Source organism: Anomaloglossus baeobatrachus, chromosome 5, assembly GCF_048569485.1.
Source record: "Anomaloglossus baeobatrachus isolate aAnoBae1 chromosome 5, aAnoBae1.hap1, whole genome shotgun sequence".
Taxonomy (NCBI): Eukaryota; Metazoa; Chordata; class Amphibia; order Anura; family Aromobatidae; genus Anomaloglossus; species Anomaloglossus baeobatrachus.
This window is the reverse complement of record NC_134357.1, coordinates 257,217,932-257,240,351: the sequence shown is the minus strand read 5'-3', so window position 1 is coordinate 257,240,351 and position 22,420 is coordinate 257,217,932. Positions and strand designations below refer to the sequence as shown.

At 51.6% G+C, this 22,420-nt stretch overlaps 1 protein-coding gene across 1 annotated transcript in view; it reads right to left on the bottom strand.

The window, feature by feature from the left end:
• Positions 1 to 22,420, bottom strand: part of FTSJ3 (FtsJ RNA 2'-O-methyltransferase 3) — a 92,102-nt gene that overhangs the window by 5,693 nt on the left and 63,989 nt on the right. The window contains exons 19-21 of the mRNA XM_075349375.1: positions 2,294 to 2,396; positions 2,031 to 2,214; positions 1,627 to 1,721 (exon numbers count right to left, since the gene is read on the bottom strand). Of these exons, the coding sequence (XP_075205490.1) occupies positions 1,627 to 1,721; positions 2,031 to 2,214; positions 2,294 to 2,396 (382 nt within the window). The remainder of the gene's footprint in view (positions 1 to 1,626; positions 1,722 to 2,030; positions 2,215 to 2,293; positions 2,397 to 22,420) is intronic.

The window sequence follows — 22,420 nt, the reverse complement described above, 5'->3', positions numbered from 1 at the left end:
AACTGACACTAATGGCTGCCGGCGTCCTTGTAGAAAAGGAAGCCGTGGGCGTGCCTGAGAAAGTGCGGGAATCCGGATTCACAGTGCACACAGTGAGAGGGGTGGAGTATGCAAAACATACTCCAGCTCTCAGCGCTGCTGTGCTATGCAGCGTCACGCCCCTACCCTGACTGTCAGGGCTGTGGGCGGTAACGAAGGGAGACTAGGCCCAGAAGCCGGGGACTCGAGTTAACAGCGCGGCCGCCGTAAAAGCGCAGGCCGCGCTGAAGTCCCCGGCGCACCACAAGTGCCAGCCGCGCCGCAGTCCCAGCGGCCGGCGCGACCGAGTCCTAGAAGTGGCCAGCGTCCCGCCCCTCTCCTGACTGGCAGGTCTGGGGGCGGGAACGAACGGAAGCAGGCCGCAAAAGCCGGGGACTCTAGTTATCAGCGCGGCCGCCGTAAAAGCGCGGGCCGCGCTGAAGTCCCCGGCGCACCACAAGTGCCAGCCGCGCCGCAGTCCCAGCGGCCGGCGCGACCGATGCCTAGAAGTGGCCAGCGTCCCGCCCCTCTCCTGACTGGCAGGTCTGGGGGCGGGAACGAACGGAAGCAGGCCGCAAAAGCCGGGGACTCTAGTTATCAGCGCGGCCGCCGTAAAAGCGCAGGCCGCGCTGAAGTCCCCGGCGCACTACAAGTGCCAGCCGCGCCGCAGTCCCAGCGGCCGGCGCGACCAATTCCCATAAGTGAGCCTGCTTCAGCGAAGCTGAATGAGGCCATGGCACAGGCGCCGCAGCGCTGATGTCCCCCGGCGCACTACAACACCCAGCATGCTGCGGTGTGAGCGCCAAATGCACGGGGACACAGAGTACCTTGAGGAAGCAGGGCCATGTCCCTGATGTACTCCGCTCCATCCAGCATCTTCTCCAGGGGCTGTAGATGGAGCACGGTCTCAGTGCCTGGAGACCGGTAAATCCCACTTCACCCAGAGCCCTGTAAAAAGGGATGGGGAAGGAATCAGCATGTGGGCTCCTGCCGCCGTACCCGCAATGGGTACCTCAACCTTACAAACACCTCCGACATACAGTGGGGTGAGAAGGGAGCATGCTGGGGACACTATATGTGTCCTCTTTTCTTCCATCCGACATAGTCAGCAGCTGCTGCTGACTAAAAAGTGGAGCTATGCGTGGATGTGTTGCCTCCTTCGCACAAAGCACAAAACTGGTGAGCCAGTGATCCCACTGGGGGTGTATAGCCAGAAGGGGAGGGGCCTTACACTTTTAAGTGTAATACTTTGTGTGGCCTCCAGAGGCAATAGCTATACACCCAATTGTCTGGGTCTCCCAATTAGGAGCGAAAAAGAAATTGCTTTATAAAAGATAGAAATTAGGACTTTTTTTACATCCCTCTGTGTGTTTCCATATACAGATCATCGACAAGCATAAGAGCTTACTAAATCATTGTTCAGGCTCTTTGCACATGTGTGTTATTCCCAGATTCCTGTTCCGACAGGAATAGCTTTGCTGCAAATCCCATTTCACAGGAGAATAGGTGAGCACACTTGAATTTTAATTGTGCCTGATTCGATCATCTATACTGTATTTATAATTTCATACAAAGCAAAGACAAAATATATAGGAAATAGCGAGTTACCTTCGTAGCTGAGCTGCCTTTTCTTTCTCGGAAATGTCTACCGTGTTAACAACGGCTTCTGCCTTTTTCTTGGCTTGTTCCATCTTTTTCAACATCTGTGATAGAACAAAGTTTTGTAAATGAAGACACTAGTGTAGGTGGGGGTTCCAGAAGATAGCGGGGTTCTTCAGTATTACAACTAGAGTCAATATCTATCCTATTCATGGACTGTACTTATTATTGCAGCTAAGACCCATTTCCTGCACAAGGTAATGAGCTACAAAACCAGATACAAACACACAGTCAGAAGACGGGCTCATTCTTAGAGGAAATAATTGATGGAACCTTTTTGTAATCCCAGACAACCTTTTAAATTAATACCCAGGAGAATGCAATATGTCATGATCATATGATCTGTGCCTCACCCGTCTTCGTTTTCTAGCCTTGGCTTCTGCAACCTTCTTGATTGGTCGTGCATTCAGCTCCTTCTGTCTTCTACGATACTCCTCCATCGTTTCCCGGTCTACAGGTATCTGGACAGATCGATGTTTCTTTTCATCACTAAGAAACCAATCTGGGAGTTCGTCATCCGCTTCATTGAAGGCTCGCCTATTTGGAGTCAAGCAAGGAAACATTAATGCATGGTGATAAAATGGGATTCAAAGAGTCCTGCCAAAATTGCACCCACCTGTTAAAAGACTTGTCAATCAGGTCCCTCGTGGCTTTTTTTGATGTAGCAATGACTGTTCCAAGAGCAAGGCCTTCTGGGTCCAAGACACGGGACCGTTTCACTGCAGGGAGAAATGAAAGGTCTGGTGAATGCCCATAAGCACAGTGCACCTACAATATCTAATATGCGTAGTGATCATATCATTACAGGAGTATTCAGACTGGAAGTATATGAACAAGCAACTTGGCCTTGACATTCCCAATGTCAGTAAGGTGCATCAGCACATAGTCACTATCCAGTCAGGGTTGATACGGTCTGACTGTGTAGAGGACGCGGCCAATAGAAAAGGGGAAAAGTGAAGCCTAATTGTCAATTTATTTATACATTTCCAGGAGGAATAATAGAGGAAATGTACAAAGCAGAATTCTAAAAAAAAAAAATATACTAACAAGAATGTCTTTCACAACAGTTACCTCATTTACTGACAGTTCTCTAGACAGTGTGTCCACCCATATCCTTTCCACCACCATTAACTTGAGAACGGCGGCAGCTATAGGCATAGAAGTGGTGTCTAGGTATAGTAAAGTAGCCATGCGCTACGCAATGAAACCACCTATAGAGCCACCTGGTGGAAAAGAATGGAGTTAGCATTTTTATCTCGTAAACGGAACGAGATAGTGGGAAAAAAGTGAATTACAAAGCTGTAGGGAATCATCAATTCAATACGAATCGACACCTTGCATACAGAAATGCTATGATTAGAGCGTGTAAAACTCACAAGGCTGTGGACATGAAGCGATACCTCATGGAGACCTTCCTACAAGTCACTGGGTATGGTGGCTGTGTGGAGTGGCCTCCATGCTCACCTGACCTGACCCCATTGGACTTTTTTCTGTGAGGTCACATCAAACAGCAGGTGTATGCGACCCCTCCACCAACATTGCAGGACCTAGGACGACATATCACAGATGCTTGTGCAAACGTATCACCTACCATATTGCACAACGTGCAGCAAGATATAGTATGCTGTCCAGATGTGCATTGCAGCTGACGATGGCCACTTTGAACATCAAACTTAAATGAGCGCCATTTGCATGACCAGCATTCAATGTTTTGGGGGGGGGGGGTCATGGGTTTCATATCATAGCATTTCTGTATGCAAGGTGTCGATTTGTATTGAATTGATGATGCCCTCCAACTTTGTAATTCACTTTTTCGCTCTCGTTCCGTTTGAGATAAAAATGCTAACTCCGTTGTATTCCACCAGGTGGCGCTATAGGTGGTTTAATTGCGTAGCACATGGCTACTTTACTATACCTAGACACCACTTCTATGCCTATAGCTTCCGCCATACTCAAGTTAATGGCAGTGGACAGGATATAGATGGACACACTGTATACTGGTAGTTCCCATACAATTCCACTAGCAAAGGGCAAAACAGTGTGAAAACTGGAGTAGGAAGGTCACAAAACTGGTCTCCGCTTACTCTCTCAATATCTAAGTCATGTGTGAATGGTTTGTGGGGTGTGACTGATGTGTTACCAGGATTTAGCTGGTTTCAGAACTGTCAATCAAAGAAGGGGAGAGTTTACTGGAAAACCAGCTGGTGGGAAAGTGTAATTAAATGACTAGCCCCACCATGATACAGGAACGCCTGTGCTTGGTACTGACAAGAATCTCTTTAGATAAAGGTTTTATAAATGAGGTGCAGGGAACTGTTTCCAGCTTTAGAAGCTATAAAATTTGTTGTTTTTTCCCCCCCAAAACTCAATATCTGTATGTTTTACAGATCAGGACTCAATAAACCTCTGGTTTGGATTCCTATCCACAGAGAAAATCTGAAGGCCATTTTTTTTTTTATTTCCCACCTTCCTGCAGCTGTATTCTTACATTGTAGAAATAGATTTTGCTATCCTAAAGACAATGAGAATAGATCACAGCAGATCAAAGTCCATTCTCCAATACTAACAGAATACAGCTGCACACTGCAGTGCTAAGATAAGTGAAACAATGAATATGGGAATATAGACATGCATTATTGCTATGAAAAACATAAAAAAGTGAGATGCTTAGCACACAAAAAATGGCCAGTTTTATGTGAGCCCAACAGCCAATAGTAAGGAGACCTCTTTGTTGGGACAATGCATGCTCTTCAGCGATTTTAATTCTTCATTTGCAGGTTCCTGTCTGCCCCTAAATTGTGGGGTTTTTAACATAAAGAGGCATTAGAGTAGGCAGGGAGCCAACAAAAAGAGGACCCTTTGCCGTTGGCTGTTGTGCGCACATGACACTGGCCATTTCTTTTTCGCTCCTAATTGGGAGACCCAGACAGTGGGTGTATAGCTACTGCCTCTGGAGGCCGCACAAAGAACTACACTTAAAAGTGTAAGGCCCCTCCCCTTCTGGCTATACACCCTCCCGTAGGAGTACGGATTCCTCAGTTTTAGCTTTGTGCGAAGGAGGTCAGACACGCACGCATAGCTCCATTGTTTTTAGTCAGCAGCAGCTGCTGACTATGTCGGATGGAAGAAAAGAGGGCCCATACAGGGCTCCCAGCATGCTCCCTTCTCACCCCACTGTATGTCGGAGGTGTTTGTAAGGTTGAGGTACCCATTGCGGGTACGGCGGCAGGAGCCCACATGCTGATTCCTTCCCCATCCCTTTTTACAGGGCTCTGGGTGAAGTGGGATTTACTGGTCTCCAGGCACTGAGACCGTGCTCCATCTACAGCCCCTGGAGAAGATGCTGGATGGAGCGGAGTACATCAGGGACATGGCCCTGCTTCCTCAAGGTACTCTGTGTCCCCGTGCATTTGGCGCTCACACCGCAGCATGCTGGGTGTTGTAGTGCGCCGGGGACATCAGCGCTGCGGCGCTTGTGCCATGGCCTCATTCAGCTTCGCTGAAGCAGGCACACTTCTGGGAATCGGTCGCGCCGGCCGCTGGGACTGCGGCGCGGCTGGCACTTGTGGTGCGCCGGGGACTTCAGCGCGGGCCGCGCTTTTACGGCGGCCGCGCTGATAACTCGAGTCCCCGGCTTTTGCGGCCTGCTTCCGTTCGTTCCCGCCCCCAGACCTGCCAGTCAGGAGAGGGGCGGGACGCTGGTCAGTGCATCAGCGCCGAGGGCTGGAGTCGTTTTTACATACTCCAGCCCTCACAATAGGCACAGAGGGGACACTGTTTCCCGCACTTTTGTTTAGGAACTCCCACGGACCGCCCCTCTCCACAGACGCCGGCAGCCATTCCTGCTGACACGCTGAGCTGCAGAGGGGAGCCGGGGAGACCCAGACAAGGAATTCTGCGCCTCTTACCCGCTATTCAGCGGGCGGTAAGCAGCCCTCAGGGCTCACCCCCTCTTGTGCCAGTAGTATTCTTAGTATTTTGTTTCTACAAATACTTTGTATTGCATAGCGCTGGTCGCCCTTTGGCTATAGACTCTCTCACATTGCAGAGAGCCAGCAGCATGTCGTCCGTAAAACGCAAGGGTGCCAAGGCACAGACATTATATGCTTCCTGCACCGCATGTGGGACTTTTCTACCGGCAGGCTCCACGGACCCCCATTGTGTGCAGTGCTCGGCCCCTGCGGCGCTTGCACAGTCGGGACCTCTGCTGGACGTGACCCAGGGTGTACCACCTGTGAATGCTGTCCAGGTGACAGGAACTGAGTTTGCAGCTTTTGCTGACAGAATGTCTCTCACTATGTCACAAATTCTTGACACATTGCGAGCTAGGCCTGTACTTCAGGCCACGGACACTGTGCAATCATTGCCCCCTGGTCCCCCTCAGCTGAATTACCTCCAAGCTCCGGGACGGGCACATACACCTCAGGGTGAAGACTCTGACTCGGACGATGGCCCCGGGCAGCCTAAGCGGGCTCGCTATGACGGGCCTTCACATTCATCTCAATGGTCAGGATCCCAGCGAGATGAATCTATGGGTGATGAGGCGGACGTAACTGATCAGGATTCTGATCCTGGGACCGCTCTCAATCTAGATACACCAGATGGTGACGCCATAGTTAATGATCTTATATTTAACATCAATAAGATGTTAAATATTTCCCCACCAGCTCCTCTTGTAGAGGAGTCAGCTTCGCAGCACGAGAGAATCCATTTCAGATACCCTAAGCGTACATTAAGCACTTTTCTGGACCACGCTGACTTTAGAGACGCAATCCAGAAACCCCACGCTTATCCTGAAAGGCGTTTTTCTAAACGGCTTAAAGATACACGCTATCCTTTTCCCCCTGAGGTGGTCAAGGGTTGGACCCAGTGTCCAAAAGTGGATCCTCCAATTTCCAGGCTTGCAGCTAGATCCTTGGTTGCAGTTGAAGATGGAGCGGCACTTAAAGATGCCACTGACAGGCAGATGGAGCTCTGGCTGAAATCCATCTATGAAGCGATTGGAGCGTCGTTAGCGCCATCTTTTGCGGCCGTATGGGCACTCCAAGCTATCTCAGCCGGGCTTGCGCAAGTCGACTCAGTCACACGTGCATTTGCCCCGCAGGTAGCACCATTGACCTCGCAAATGGCGGCATTCGCGTCGTACGCGATTAATGCTGTTCTTGACGCTACAAGCCGCACGGCAGTGGCGTCAGCCAACTCCGTTGTTTTGCGTAGGGCCCTGTGGTTGAGACATTGGAAAGCAGATTCTCATTCCAAGAAGTGCTTAACCAATTTGCCTTTTTCTCGTGACCGATTGTTTGGAGAGCGTTTGGATGAAATCATCAAACACTCCAAGGGTAAGGACTCATCCTTACCGCAACACAGACAAAACAAACCCCAACAGAGGAAGGGTCAGTCTGGTTATCGGTCCTTTCGAGGACCGGGCAGGTCCCAATTCGCCTCGTCAAAAAAGACTCAAAAAGACCAGAGACGCTCAGATTCTTGGAGGTCTCAGTCACACCCAAAAAGGACAGCCGGAGGAACCGTTGCCAAGACGGCGTCCTCCTGACTTGCAGTCTCCGATTCCCACACCCGCGGTCGGTGGGAGGCTTTCCCACTTTGGCGACATTTGGCTGTCACGCGTCAAAGACCGTTGGGTGAGGGATATTCTGTCTCACGGGTACAGGATAGAGTTCAGTTCTCGTCCGCCAACTCGTTTCTTCAGAACTTCTCCACCACCAGACCGAGCCGATGCTCTGTTGCAGGCGGTGGCCGCTCTAAAGGCGGAAGGAGTGGTGACCTCCGTCCCTCTTCAGGAACAAGGTCACGGGTTTTACTCCAATCTGTTTGTGGTCCCAAAAAAGGACGGATCGTATCGACCCGTCCTGGATCTAAAGTTGCTCAACAGACACGTAAAAGTCAGGAGGTTCCGGATGGAATCCCTACGCTCCGTCATAGCCTCAATGTCTCAAGGAGATTTTCTAGCATCAATAGATATCAAAGATGCGTATCTCCACGTGCCGATTGCACCAGAGCATCAGCGTTTCCTACGCTTCGTCATACACGACGAACACCTGCAGTTCGTAGCTTTACCTTTCGGTCTGGCAACAGCCCCCCGGGTCTTCACCAAAGTCATGGCAGCAGTAGTAGCTGTTCTGCACTCGCAGGGTCACTCGGTCATCCCGTATCTAGACGTCCTGCTTATAAAGGCACCCTCTCAAGAGGCATGCCAGCACAGTCTGAAGGTGGCACTAGACACTCTCCAGAGTTTCGGGTGGATTATCAACTTTCCAAAGTCTCATCTAACCCCGACCCAATCTCTGACTTATCTTGGCATGGAGTTTCATACTCTCTCAGCGATAGTGAAGCTTCCACTGGACAAGCAGTGCTCGCTACGGACTGGAGTGCAATCTCTCCTTCAGAGCCAGTCGCACTCACTGAGGCGCCTCATGCATTTCCTAGGAAAGATGGTAGCAGCAATGGAGGCAGTCCCGTTCGCGCAGTTTCATCTGCGCCCTCTACAATGGGACATTCTACGCCAATGGAATGGGAAATCGACGTCCCTCGACAGGACTGTCTCCCTCTCTCAGACTGCCAAGGACTCTCTGCGTTGGTGGCTTCTCCCCACCTCAATGTCACAGGGAAAGTCGTTCCTTCCCCCGTCCTGGGCAGTGGTCACGACGGATGCGAGCCTATCAGGGTGGGGAGCGGTGTTTCTCCACCACAGGGCTCAGGGGACGTGGACTCAGGAAGAGTCCACCCTGCAGATCAATGTTCTGGAAATCAGAGCAATCTATCTTGCCCTGCGAGCCTTCCAACAATGGCTGGAAGGCAAGCAGATTCGGATTCAGTCGGACAATTCCACGGCGGTGGCGTACATCAACCACCAAGGGGGAACACGCAGTCGCCAAGCTTTTCAAGAAGTCCAGCGGATTTTGACGTGGGTGGAAAGCAGAGCGTCCACCATATCCGCAGTTCACATCCCAGGCGTGGAAAACTGGGAAGCAGACTTTCTCAGTCGCCAGGGCATGGACGCAGGACAATGGTCCCTTCACCCGGACGTGTTTCAGCAGATCTGTTGCCGCTGGGGGACGCCGGACGTCGATCTGATGGCGTCACGGCACAACAACAAGGTCCCAGTTTTCATGGCACGGTCTCACGATCACCGAGCACTGGCGGCAGACGCCTTGGTTCAGGATTGGTCGCAATTCCGACTCCCCTATGTGTTTCCACCTCTAGCATTGTTACCCAGAGTTCTCCGGAAAATCAGGTCCGACTGCCATCGAGCCATACTCGTCGCTCCAGATTGGCCAAGAAGGTCGTGGTACCCGGATCTGTGGCATCTCACGGTAGGCCAACCGTGGACACTACCAGACCGTCCAGATTTGCTGTCTCAAGGGCCGTTTTTCCATCTGAATTCTGCGGCCCTGAACCTGACTGTGTGGCCATTGAGTCCTGGATCCTAGCGGCCTCAGGTTTATCTCATGAAGTTGTTGCCACAATGAGACAGGCTAGAAAACCATCCTCAGCTAAGATCTATCACAGGACGTGGAAGATATTCTTAGCGTGGTGCTTGGCTCAAGGGTTTTCTCCCTGGCCATTTGCATTGCCAATTTTTCTTTCCTTCCTGCAGTCTGGGTTGGAAAAAGGTTTGTCGCTTAGCTCTCTTAAGGGTCAAGTCTCCGCGCTATCCGTATTCTTTCAGAAGCGCTTGGCACGGCTTTCTAAAGTACGCACGTTTCTCCAAGGAGTTCGTCATATCGTTCCTCCTTACAGACGGCCATTGGAACCCTGGGATCTGAACAAGGTTCTCATTGCTCTCCAGAAGCCGCCTTTCGAGCCTTTGAAAGAGGTTTCCCTTTCTCGGCTTTCACAAAAGGTAGTTTTTCTTGTGGCGGTCACGTCTCTTCGAAGAGTGTCCGAGCTAGCGGCGTTATCTTGCAAATCTCCCTTCCTGGTGTTTCACCAAGACAAGGTAGTACTGCGTCCAATTCCAGAGTTTTCTCCCAAGGTGGTTTCTTCCTTTCATCTCAATCAGGATATCACTTTGCCATCTTTGTGTCCGCATCCAGTTCACCAATTTGAAAAGGGTTTACATCTGTTGGACCTGGTGAGAGCACTCAGGATTTACATTTCTCGCACGGCGTCTCTACGCCGTTCTGATGCGCTCTTTGTCCTAGTCGCTGGTCAGCATAAGGGATCGCAAGCTTCCAAATCCACCCTGGCGCGGTGGATCAAGGAACCAATTCTTCACACATACCGTTCTGCTGGGCTTCCGATTCCATCTGGACTGAAGGCCCATTCTACCAGAGCCGTGGGTGCGTCCTGGGCATTGCGGCATCAGGCTACGGCTCAGCAAGTGTGCCAGGCGGCTACCTGGTCGAGTCTGCACACGTTTACCGAACACTATCAAGTGCATACCTACGCTTCGGCAGATGCCAGCCTAGGTAGACAGGTCCTTCAGGCGGCGGTGGCCCACCTGTAGGAAGAGGCTGTCTGACAGCCCGTTCATGTGGTATCTTTTTACCCACCCAGGGACTGCTTTTGGACGTCCCACTGTCTGGGTCTCCCAATTAGGAGCGAAAAAGAAGAAGGGAATTTTGTTTACTTACCGTAAATTCCTTTTCTTCTAGCTCCAATTGGGAGACCCAGCACCCGCCCTATTTGTTCTTAGGGTTTCGTTTTTCGGGTGCACATGTTGTCCATGTTGTTTCTTAAGTTCTCCGATCTTGTTCTCGGATTGAATTTGTTTTTTGAAACTGTTATTGGCTTTCCTCCTTCTTGCTTTGGTACTAAAACTGAGGAATCCGTACTCCTACGGGAGGGTGTATAGCCAGAAGGGGAGGGGCCTTACACTTTTAAGTGTAGTTCTTTGTGCGGCCTCCAGAGGCAGTAGCTATACACCCACTGTCTGGGTCTCCCAATTGGAGCTAGAAGAAAAGGAATTTACGGTAAGTAAACAAAATTCCCTTCTTTGTGTGCTTAGTATCTCAATTTTTCCATGTTTTTCATAGCAGTAAGGCAGTATGTCTATATTCCCATATTCATTGTTCCACATACCTTAGTGCTACATAGTGAAACTATCTCCTTTTTGCTACTATGTTTCATGTTCACTTTGCACCTGTTCACATTAGAAAGTTAGGATGTGCCATCAGTCTTTTTCTTATTCTACTGTACTGGCATTATGGCTCTACAGTGGCTCTATAATTCTATTCTTCCATCCTATGTAACACAGTGGATGAAAAGGTACATGCAGCCACAGGATGTACAGCTGCCAATGCAACAAGATGATGTCCAAGGAGTCCTGTATGGTTGAATCAGCATCTGTGCCGCTGCGTGTGTTATCTGACTCCTTCCATGGTGAAACAACTATTTCTAATAAAGTACAAAAGACCTTCAAAGCAAGACAGTGATATAGTCCCAAGTACTACCCAACACTTAGGATTCAGCTTCAGACCCGTGACTCGAGTACATTGTGTTTTCTCCCTTCTCTGCAGCTCAATATCCGGTGTAGTTTCGAACCAGACACCATTTTGACTTTTAGAATTCAGCATGCTTTCTCTTTTTCTATAATCAGAAATGCTTCCAGTCCTGGGGAACCCTTAGGTTACGTGCACACAGCGTCATTTAGATGCCGCCACAGCTTCTGAGTTTTCCCAGGCAAAGCCGATTCAGGAAAACGGAGTTCATTTTACTGAGGTGGCCTTGCAGTCGTTCTTCGACGGCTATGCTGCAGAAGTCTTTCTCTCTACTGTGACATGTAGAGAAAGGGTGGCTTCCCAATGGGGGAAAGAAGGGAATTTTGTTTACTTACCGTAAATTCCTTTTCTTCTAGCTCCAATTGGGAGACCCAGACAATTGGGTGTATAGCTATGCCTCCGGAGGCCACACAAAGTATTACACTAAAAGTGTAAAGCCCCTCCCCTTCAGCCTATACACCCCCCGTACTGCTACGGGCTCATCAGTTTTGGTGCAAAAGCCAGAAGGAGGAAAAAATTATAAACTGGTTTAAAGTAAATTCAATCCGAAGGAATATCGGAGAACTGAAACCATTTAACATGAACAACATGTGTATACAAAAACAGGGGCGGGTGCTGGGTCTCCCAATTGGAGCTAGAAGAAAAGGAATTTACGGTAAGTAAACAAAATTCCCTTCTTCTTTGTCGCTCCTAATTGGGAGACCCAGACAATTGGGACGTCCAAAAGCAGTCCCTGGGTGGGTAAATAATACCTCATAATAGAGCCGTAACGGCTCCGTCCTACAGGTGGGCAACTGCCGCCTGAAGGACTCGCCTACCTAGGCTGGCATCTGCCGAAGCATAGGTATGCACCTGATAGTGTTTCGTGAAAGTGTGCAGGCTCGACCAGGTAGCTGCCTGACACACCTGCTGAGCCGTAGCCTGGTGTCGCAAGGCCCAGGACGCTCCCACGGCCCTGGTAGAATGGGCCTTCAGTCCTGAGGGAACCGGAAGCCCCGAGGAACGGTAAGCTTCGAGAATTGGTTCCTTGATCCACCGAGCCAGGGTTGATTTGGAAGCTTGTGTCCCTGTACGCTGGCCAGCGACAAGGACAAAGAGTGCATCGGAGCGGCGCAGGGGCGCCGTACGAGAAATGTAGAGTCTGAGTGCTCTCACCAGATCTAACAAGTGCAAATCCTTTTCACATTGGTGAACTGGATGAGGACAAAACGAGGGTAAGGAGATGTCCTGATTGAGATGAAAAGGGGATACCACCTTAGGGAGGAAATCTTGGCGGACGTTGGTTTCCTAGCCTGTCTCATAGTGGCAATGACCTCTTGAGATAATCCTGAAGACGCTAGGATCCAGGACTCAATGGCCACACAGTCAGGTTGAGGGCCGCAGAATTCAGATGGAAAAACGGCCCTTGAGATAGCAAATCTGGTCGGTCTGGCAGTGCCCACGGTTGGCCGACCGTGAGATGCCACAGATCCGGGTACCACGACCTCCTCGGCCAGTCTGGAGCGACGAGGATGGCGCGGCGGCAGTCGGCCCTTATCTTGCGTAACACTCTGGGCAACAGAGCCAGAGGAGGAAACACATAAGGAAGCTGAAACTGCGACCAATCCTGAACTAAGGCGTCTGCCGCCAGAGCTCTGTGATCTTGAGATCGAGCCATGAATGTTGGGACCTTGTTGTTGTGCCGTGACGCCATTAGGTCGACGTCCGGCATCCCCCAGCGGCAACAGATCTCCTGAAACACGTCCGGGTGAAGGGACCATTCCCCTGCGTCCATGCCCTGGCGACTGAGAAAGTCTGCTTCCCAGTTTTCTACGCCCGGGATGTGAACTGCGGATATGGTGGATGCTGTGGCTTCCACCCACAGCAGAATCCTCCGGACTTCCTGGAAGGCTTGCCGACTGCGTGTCCCACCTTGGTGGTTGATGTAAGCCACCGCTGTGGAGTTGTCCGACTGAATTCGGATCTGCTTGCCTTCCAGCCACTGCTGAAACGCTTTTAGGGCAAGATACACTGCCCTGATCTCCAGAACATTGATCTGAAGTGAGGACTCTTGCTGAGTCCACGTACCCTGAGCCCTGTGGTGGAGAAAAACTGCTCCCCACCCTGACAGGCTCGCGTCCGTCGTGACCACCGCCCAGGATGGGGGTAGGAAGGATTTTCCTTTCGATAATGAGGTGGGAAGAAGCCACCACCGAAGGGAAGCTTTGGTTGCTTGAGAGAGGGAGACGTTCCTGTCTAGGGACGTCGGCCTCCTGTCCCACTTGCGTAGGATGTCCCATTGAAGAGGACGCAGGTGAAACTGCGCGAAAGGGACTGCTTCCATTGCTGCCACCATCTTCCCCAGGAAGTGCATGAGGCGCCTCAAGGGGTGTGACCGACCTTGAAGGAGAGATTGTACCCCTGTCTGTAGTGAACGCTGTTTGTCCAGCGGAAGCTTCACTATCGCTGGAAGAGTATGAAACTCCATGCCAAGATATGTCAGTGATTGGACCGGTGTCAGATTTGACTTTGGAAAATTGATGATCCACCCGAAACTCTGGAGAATCTCCAGAGTAACGTTGAGGCTGTGTTGGCATGCCTCTTGAGAGGGTGCCTTGACCAGCAGATCGTCTAAGTAAGGTATCACTGAGTGACCCTGAGAGTGGAGGACCGCAACTACTGTAGCCATGACCTTGGTGAAAACCCTTGGGGCTGTCGCCAGGCCGAACGGCAGTGCCGCGAACTGAAGGTGTTCGTCTCCTATGGCGAAGCGCAAGAAGCGCTGATGCTCTGGAGCAATTGGTACGTGGAGATAAGCATCCTTGATATCGATCGATGCTAGGAAATCTCCTTGGGACATTGAGGCGATGACGGAGCGGAGGGATTCCATCCGGAACCGCCTGGTCCTTACGTGTTTGTTGAGCAGTTTTAGGTCCAAAACAGGACGGAAGGACCCGTCCTTCTTTGGAACCACAAACAGGTTGGAGTAGAAACCGTGACCCTGTTGCTGAAGAGGAACCGGGACCACCACTCCTTCTGCCTTCAGAATGCCCACCGCCTGCAGAAGAGCCTCGGCTCGCTCGGGAGGCGGAGATGTTCTGAAGAATCGAGTCGGAGGACGAGAGCTGAACTCTATCCTGTAACCGTGAGACAAAATGTCTCTCACCCAACGGTCTTTTACTTGTGGCAGCCAGGTGTCGCAAAAGCGGGAGAGCCTGCCACCGACCGAGGATGCGGTGTGAGGAGGCCGTAAGTCATGAGGAAGCCGCCTTGGTAGCGGCACCTCCGGCGGTCTTTTTAGGGCGTGATTTAGACCGCCATGCGTCGGAGTTCCTCTGATCCTTCTGAGGCCTTTTGGACGAGGAGAATTGGGACCTGCCCGTACCCCGAAAGGACCGAAACCTCGACTGTCCCCTCCTCTGTTGGGGTGTTTTTGGTTTGGCCTGGGGTAAGGATGTTTCCTTTCCCTTGGATTGTTTGATGATTTCATCCAATCTCTCACCAAACAAACGGTCGCCAGAAAATGGCAATCCAGTTAAGCACTTTTTGGAAGCCGAATCTGCCTTCCATTCCCGCAGCCACAAGGCCCTGCGTATTGCCACCGAATTGACGGCTGCAACCGCCGTACGGGTCGCAGAGTCCAGGACAGCATTAATAGCGTAGGACGCAAATGCCGACGTTTGAGAGGTTATGGACGCCACCTGCGGCGCAGACGTACGCGTGAGTGCGTCAATTTGCGCCTGACCAGCTGAGATAGCTTGGAGTGCCCATACGGCTGCGAATGCTGGAGCAAAAGACGCGCCGATAGCTTCATAGATGGATTTCAACCAGAGCTCCATCTGTCTGTCAGTGGCATCCTTGAGTGAAGCTCCATCTTCCACTGCAACTATGGATCTAGCCGCCAGTCTGGAGATTGGAGGATCCACCTTGGGACACTGAGTCCAGCCCTTGACCACGTCAGGGGGAAAAGGGTAACGTGTATCCTTAAGGCGCTTGGAAAAACGCTTATCTGGATAAGCTCGGTGTTTCTGGACTGCCTCTCTGAAGTCAGAGTGGTCCAGAAACATACTCGTTGTACGCTTGGGAAACCTGAAACGGAATTTCTCCTGCTGAGAAGCTGACTCCTCCACAGGAGGAGCTGAGGGAGAAATATTCAACATTTCATTGATGGACGCAATAAGATCATTCACTATGGCATCCCCATCAGGAGTATCAAGGTTGAGAGCGGCTTCAGGATCAGAATCCTGATCAGCTACCTCCGCTTCATCATACAGAGAGTCCTCTCGCTGAGACCCTGAACATTGTGATGATGTCGAGGGAATTTCATAGCGAGCTCGCTTAGTCGGTCTGGGGCTGCGGTCCGTGTCAGAGACCTCACCCTGGGATCCATGAGACACCCCGGGAGGACATTGCTGTTCCAACTGAGGGGAACCAGGGGGCAATGATTCCACAGTGCCCATGGCTTGAGATGCCGGCCTGGACTGCAAGGCTTCTAATATCTTAGCCATAGTCTCAGAAAGTCTTTCAGTAAAAACTGCAAACTCCGTCCCTGTCACCTGGACAGTGTCAACAGGTGGTTCTCCCTGGGCCACCCCTAGCAGAGGCTCCGGCTGAGAAAGTGCCACAGGGGCCGAGCATTGCACACAATGAGGGTCAGTGGAACCTGCCGGCAGTATAGCCGTACATGCTGCACAGGCAGCATAGTAAGTCTGTGCCTTGGCACCCTTGCTATTTGTGGACGACATGCTGTTGTCTCCTCTGAGCAATACAGGAGGGTATATAGCCACAAATCAACAGTGCACCATACAGTGTAAAGTATAGCCTATAATCATATAATCTATAAGTACACTTCTGCACTAGTGGGGCCAGCACCACAGGTGCTGCTTACCGCCTGCGCAAAGCGGTTGTGTGGGCACCAGAATTCCTGCCTGGGTCTCTTTGAGCTTGTCTCTCCTCTCCAGCGTTAGCAGAGCTCAGAGGAATGGCTGCCAGCGTCCTGGGGAGAGGAGGGAGCCGTGGGCGTGACCCAGAAAAGTGCGGGAACTGGTGCCCCACTGTGCAGAGTGAGGGGGGTGGAGTATGCAAAGCATGCTCCAGCCCTCAGTGCTGCCGTCCTGTACAGCGTCCCGCCCTTCACCTGACTGGCAGGGCTGGGGGCGGGAAGAAAGACACAAACACACTCAGCGACGCTGAAGTGTATAGTGGCACAAATGCAGCCAGCGCTGCTGTCCCCGGTGCACTAGCACACCCAGCAATGCTGGAGTGTTGCTGTGCGCGGTCCCCACGGGGACACAGAGTACCTCCAAGTAGCAGGGCCATGTCCCTGAACGATACTCGGCTCCTATCCAGCAGGGTCCTCAGGAGCTGTGGATGGAGCACGGTCTCCTGTGCCTGGAGACCGATGGGATCCCACTTCACCCAGAGCCCTAATTGAGGGATGGGGAAGGAAAGCAGCATGTGGGCTCCAGCCTCCGTACCCGCAATGGATACCTCAACCTTAACAACACCGCCGACAAGAGTGGGGTGAGAAGGGAGCATGCTGGGGGCCCTGTCATGGGCCCTCTTTTCTTCCATCCGACATAGTCAGCAGCTGCTGCTGACTAAGCTGTGGAGCTATGCGTGGATGTCTGACCTCCTTCGCACAAAGCATAAAAACTGATGAGCCCGTAGCAGTACGGGGGGTGTATAGGCTGAAGGGGAGGGGCTTTACACTTTTAGTGTAATACTTTGTGTGGCCTCCGGAGGCATAGCTATACACCCAATTGTCTGGGTCTCCCAATTAGGAGCGACAAAGAAGTAAAGCTTTCTATATATTTTGCACACTGGTTCTTGGCTCGGCTCTGTTTTAGCGTCTTTGAAAAGGCTGAAATCAGTTTTCCTTCATTGCTGTGCAAAGGATAGGTCTTATTTGTTGCCTTGTTCTGGAGAATCCCTGATCAGTGCTTAAGAGGATCCTCTCTTGGAAGCAGGACCGTGTTCTATGCCATCAATCCTCAGCATTGGGCACCTGGAGCAGATACCAACTCAGCCTGCTCTGAGGACTGTACAGTCTCTTCTTCATTGTGCCACAGGAGCCGACTTATCAGTTATAGGGGTTTGTGCAGCCTTTGTAGAGAGTGGGAACAGTCCAAGTTCTGGTGCCCATATGAGTGACAGTTTCCCATAGCTGCCCAAAAAAGCCCAATTCTAACTGCTGCTATGTGCAACCATCCAGTGATATATTTAGGCTGTGTTCGCACTGTAGCTTTTTTCTTCTGCTTTATATCTGCATGTTTTCTGTAGGTGATCACACGATCTCTGATTTTCCATTTTTCTTGCTTTTATTATCTGATAAGATTTTGTTGCAGATTTGAATCATCAGTTTTTAACATGTTTTTCAAGTACAGAAAAGCTTTAACTCTACTTAAAACTGCAACTGCATTTTCTGCACGCATTTTATACAGCTCCCCATAGAAGCCTATTGGGGAAAAGTGCGTAAAACAGTTCAACAGTCTCTCTAGATGCACGGTGGGCAGGAGTTTACATTCACTTTGCTTGGACACTTAAATGCAGCATATTTTACAGTGGAAGAAATACAACATTCACAATATGTGGGAACATGGCCGTACAGATAAAAGCAGCAGGAAGAAGGGAATTTTGTTTACTTACCGTAAATTCCTTTTCTTCTAGCTCCAAATGGGAGACCCAGACAATTGGGTGTATAGCTTCTGCCTCCGGAGGCCACACAAAGTATTACACTTAAAAGTGTAAAGCCCCTCCCCTTCTGCCTATACACCCCCCGTGCATCACGGGCTCCTCAGTTTTGGTGCAAAAGCAAGAAGGAGGAAAAGTTATAAATTGGTTTAAAGTAAATTCAATCCGAAGGAATTTCGGAGAACTGAAACCATTCAACATGAACAACATGTGTACACAAAGAACAACAGCCCGAAGGGAACAGGGGCGGGTGCTGGGTCTCCCAATTGGAGCTAGAAGAAAAGGAATTTACGGTAAGTAAACAAAATTCCCTTCTTTGTCGCTCCATTGGGAGACCCAGACAATTGGGACGTCCAAAAGCAGTCCCTGGGTGGGTAAAATAATACCTCGTAATAGAGCCGTAAAACGGCCCTTTCCTACAGGTGGGCAACCGCCGCCTGAAGGACTTGCCTACCTAGGCTGGCATCCGCCGAAGCATAGGTATGCACCTGATAGTGTTTCGTGAAAGTGTGCAGGCTCGACCAGGTAGCCGCCTGACACACCTGCTGAGCCGTAGCCTGGTGCCGCAAAGCCCAGGACGCACCCACGGCTCTGGTAGAATGGGCTTTCAGCCCTGAGGGAACCGGAAGCCCAGAAGATCGGTAAGCTTCGAGAATTGGTTCCTTGATCCACCGAGCCAGGGTTGATTTGGAAGCTTGTGACCCTTTACGCTGGCCAGCGACAAGGACAAAGAGTGCACCCGAGCGGCGCAGGGGCGCCGTACGAGAAATGTAGAGCCGGAGTGCTCTCACCAGATCTAACAAGTGCAAATCCTTTTCACACTGGTGAACTGGATGAGGACAAAAAGAGGGTAAGGAGATATCCTGATTGAGATGAAAGGGGGATACCACCTTAGGGAGAAATTCCGGAACCGGACGCAGAACCACCTTGTCCTGGTGAAACACCAGGAAGGGGGCTTTGCATGACAGCGCCGCTAGCTCAGACACTCTCCGAAGTGATGTGACTGCTACTAGGAAGACCACTTTCTGCGAAAGGCGTGAGAGAGAAATATCCTTCATTGGCTCGAAAGGTGGTTTCTGAAGAGCCATCAGCACCCTGTTCAGATCCCAGGGTTCTAATGGCCGCTTGTAAGGAGGGACTATGTGACAAACCCCCTGCAGGAACGTGCGTACCTGTGGAAGTCTGGCCAGGCGCTTCTGAAAAAACACAGAGAGCGCTGAGACTTGTCCCTTAAGAGAGCCGAGCGACAACCCTTTTTCCAATCCGGATTGAAGGAAGGAAAGAAAAGTGGGCAAGGCAAATGGCCAGGGAGAAAAACCCTGATCAGAGCACCAAGATAGGAATATCCTCCACGTCCTGTGGTAGATCTTGGCGGACGTTGGCTTCCTAGCCTGTCTCATAGTGGCAATGACCTCTTGAGATAACCCTGAAGACGCTAGGATCCAGGACTCAATGGCCACACAGTCAGGTTGAGGGCCGCAGAATTCAGATGGAAAAACGGCCCTTGAGACAGCAAGTCTGGTCGGTCTGGTAGTGCCCACGGTTGGCCCACCGTGAGATGCCACAGATCCGGGTACCACGACCTCCTCGGCCAGTCTGGAGCGACGAGGATGGCGCGGCGGCAGTCGGACCTGATCTTGCGTAACACTCTGGGCAACAGTGCCAGAGGAGGAAACACATAAGGGAGTTGAAACTGCGACCAATCCTGAACTAAGGCGTCTGCCGCCAGAGCTCTGTGATCTTGAGACCGTGCCATGAATGTTGGAACCTTGTTGTTGTGCCGGGACGCCATTAGGTCGACGTCCGGCATCCCCCAGCGGCAACAGATCTCCTGAAACACGTCCGGGTGAAGGGACCATTCCCCTGCGTCCATGCCCTGGCGACTGAGAAAGTCTGCTTCCCAGTTTTCTACGCCCGGGATGTGAACTGCGGATATGGTGGAGGCCGTGGCTTCCACCCACATCAGAATCCGCCGGACTTCCTGGAAGGCTTGCCGACTGCGTGTTCCCCCTTGGTGGTTGATGTATGCCACCGCTGTGGAGTTGTACGACTGAATTCGGATCTGCTTGCCTTCCAGCCACGGCTGGAACGCTTTTAGGGCAAGATACACTGCCCTTATCTCCAGAACATTGATCTGAAGGGAGGACTCTGTCGGAGTCCAGGTTCCCTGAGCCCTGTGGTGGAGAAAGACCGCTCCCCACCCTGACAGGCTCGCGTCCGTCGTGACCACAGCCCATGATGGGGGAAGGAAGGATTTCCCCTTCGACAGAGAAGTGGGGAGAAGCCACCACTGAAGGGAAGCCTTGGCTGCCCGTGAAAGGGAGACGTTCCTGTCGAGGGACGTCGACTTCCTGTCCCATTTGCGGAGAATATCCCATTGAAGTGGACGCAGATGAAACTGCGCAAAAGGAACTGCCTCCATTGCTGCTACCATCTTCCCTAGGAAGTGCATGAGGCGCCTCAGGGGGTGTGACTGGCCTTGAAGGAGAGATTGCACCCCTGTCTGTAGTGAACGCTGTTTGTCCAGCGGAAGCTTCACTATCGCTGGGAGAGTATGAAACTCCATGCCAAGATATGTCAGTGATTGGGCCGGTGTCAGATTTGACTTTGGAAAATTGATGATCCACCCGAAACTCTGGAGAGTCTCCAAAGCAATGTTCAGGCTGTGTTGGCATGCCACTTGAGAGGGTGCCTTGACCAGCAGATCGTCTAAGTAAGGGATCACCGAGTGTCCCTGAGAGTGTAGGACTGCTACCACTGCTGCCATGACCTTGGTGAAGACCCGTGGGGCTATCGCCAGGCCGAAAGGCAGTGCCACGAACTGAAGGTGTTCGTCCCCTATGGCGAAACGCAGGAAGCGCTGATGCTCTGGTGCAATCGGTACGTGGAGATAAGCATCTTTGATGTCGATTGATGCCAGGAAGTCTCCTTGGGACATTGAGGCGATGACGGAGCGGAGCGATTCCATCCGGAACCGCCTGGTTTTTACGTGTTTGTTGAGCAGTTTTAGGTCCAGAACAGGACGGAAGGATCCGTCCTTTTTCGGTACCACAAACAAGTTGGAGTAAAAACCGTGACCCTGTTGCTGAAGAGGAACAGGGATCACCACTCCTTCCGCCTTCAGAGTGCACACCGCCTGAAGAAGAGCATCGGCTCTCTCGGGGGGCGGAGATGTTCTGAAAAATCGAGTCGGAGGACGAGAGCTGAACTCTATCCTGTAACCGTGGGATAGAATGTCTCTCACCCATCGGTCTTTTACCTGTGGCAGCCAGGCGTCGCAAAAGCGGGAAAGCCTGCCACCGACCGAGGATGCGGTGTGAGGAGGCCGAAAGTCATGAGGAGGCCGCTTTGGGAGCGGTTCCTCCGGCGGTCTTTTTAGGACGTGACTTAGACCGCCATGAATCGGAGTTCCTCTGATCCTTTTGAGGCCTTTTGGACGAGGAGAACTGAGACCTTCCCGCGGGCCGAAAGGACCGAAACCTCGATTGTACCTTCCGTGGTTGAGGTCTGTTTGGTTTGGACTGGGGTAAGGATGAGTCCTTTCCCTTGGATTGTTTAATGATTTCATCCAATCGCTCACCAAACAGGCGGTCGCCAGAAAATGGCAAACCGGTTAAGAACTTTTTGGAAGCGGAGTCTGCCTTCCATTCACATAGCCACATGGCCCTGCGGACTGCCACCGAATTGGCGGATGCTACCGCCGTACGGCTCGTAGAGTCCAGGACAGCATTAATGGCGTAGGACGCAAACGCCGACGCCTGAGAGGTTAAGGACACCACTTGCGGAGCAGATGTACGTGTGACTGCATTAATCTGCGCATGACAAGCTGAGATAGCTTGGAGCGCCCATACGGCTGCAAATGCTGGAGCAAAAGACGCGCCGATAGCTTCATAGATGGATTTCAACCATAGCTCCATCTGTCTGTCAGTGGCATCCTTGAGTGAAGCCCCATCTTCCACTGCTACTATGGATCTAGCCGCCAGTCTGGAGACAGGAGGATCCACCTTAGGACACTGAGCCCAGCCCTTGACAACGTCAGGGGGGAAGGGATAACGTGTATCCTTAAGGCGCTTGGAAAAACGCTTATCTGGACAAGCTCGGTGTTTCTGGACTGCCTCTCTGAAGTCAGAGTGATCCAGAAACATACTCAATGTACGCTTGGGAGACCTGAAACGGAATTTCTCCTGCTGAGAAGCTGACTCCTCAATTGTAGGAGCTGGTGGAGAAATATCCAACACCTGATTGATGGTTGCTATAAGGTCATTCACTATGGCGTCACCATCCGGTGTATCCAGGTTGAGAGCGGTCTCAGGATCAGAATCCTGATCTGCTACCTCCGCTTCATCATCCAGAGAGTCCTCCTGCTGAGACCCTGAACAGTGTGATGAAGTCGAGTGAATTTCCCAGCGAGCCCGCTTAGGCGGCCTGGGACTGCGGTCCATGTCAGAGACCTCACCCTGGGACCCATGGGTCACCCCAGGAGCACTTTGCTGCTCCAATTGAGGGGGGCCTGGGGTCAATGATTGAACAGTGCCCGGGGCCTGAGTCACCGGTCTGGACTGTAAGGCTTCTAGTATCCTAGCAGACCATTTATCCATACTCTCAGACAG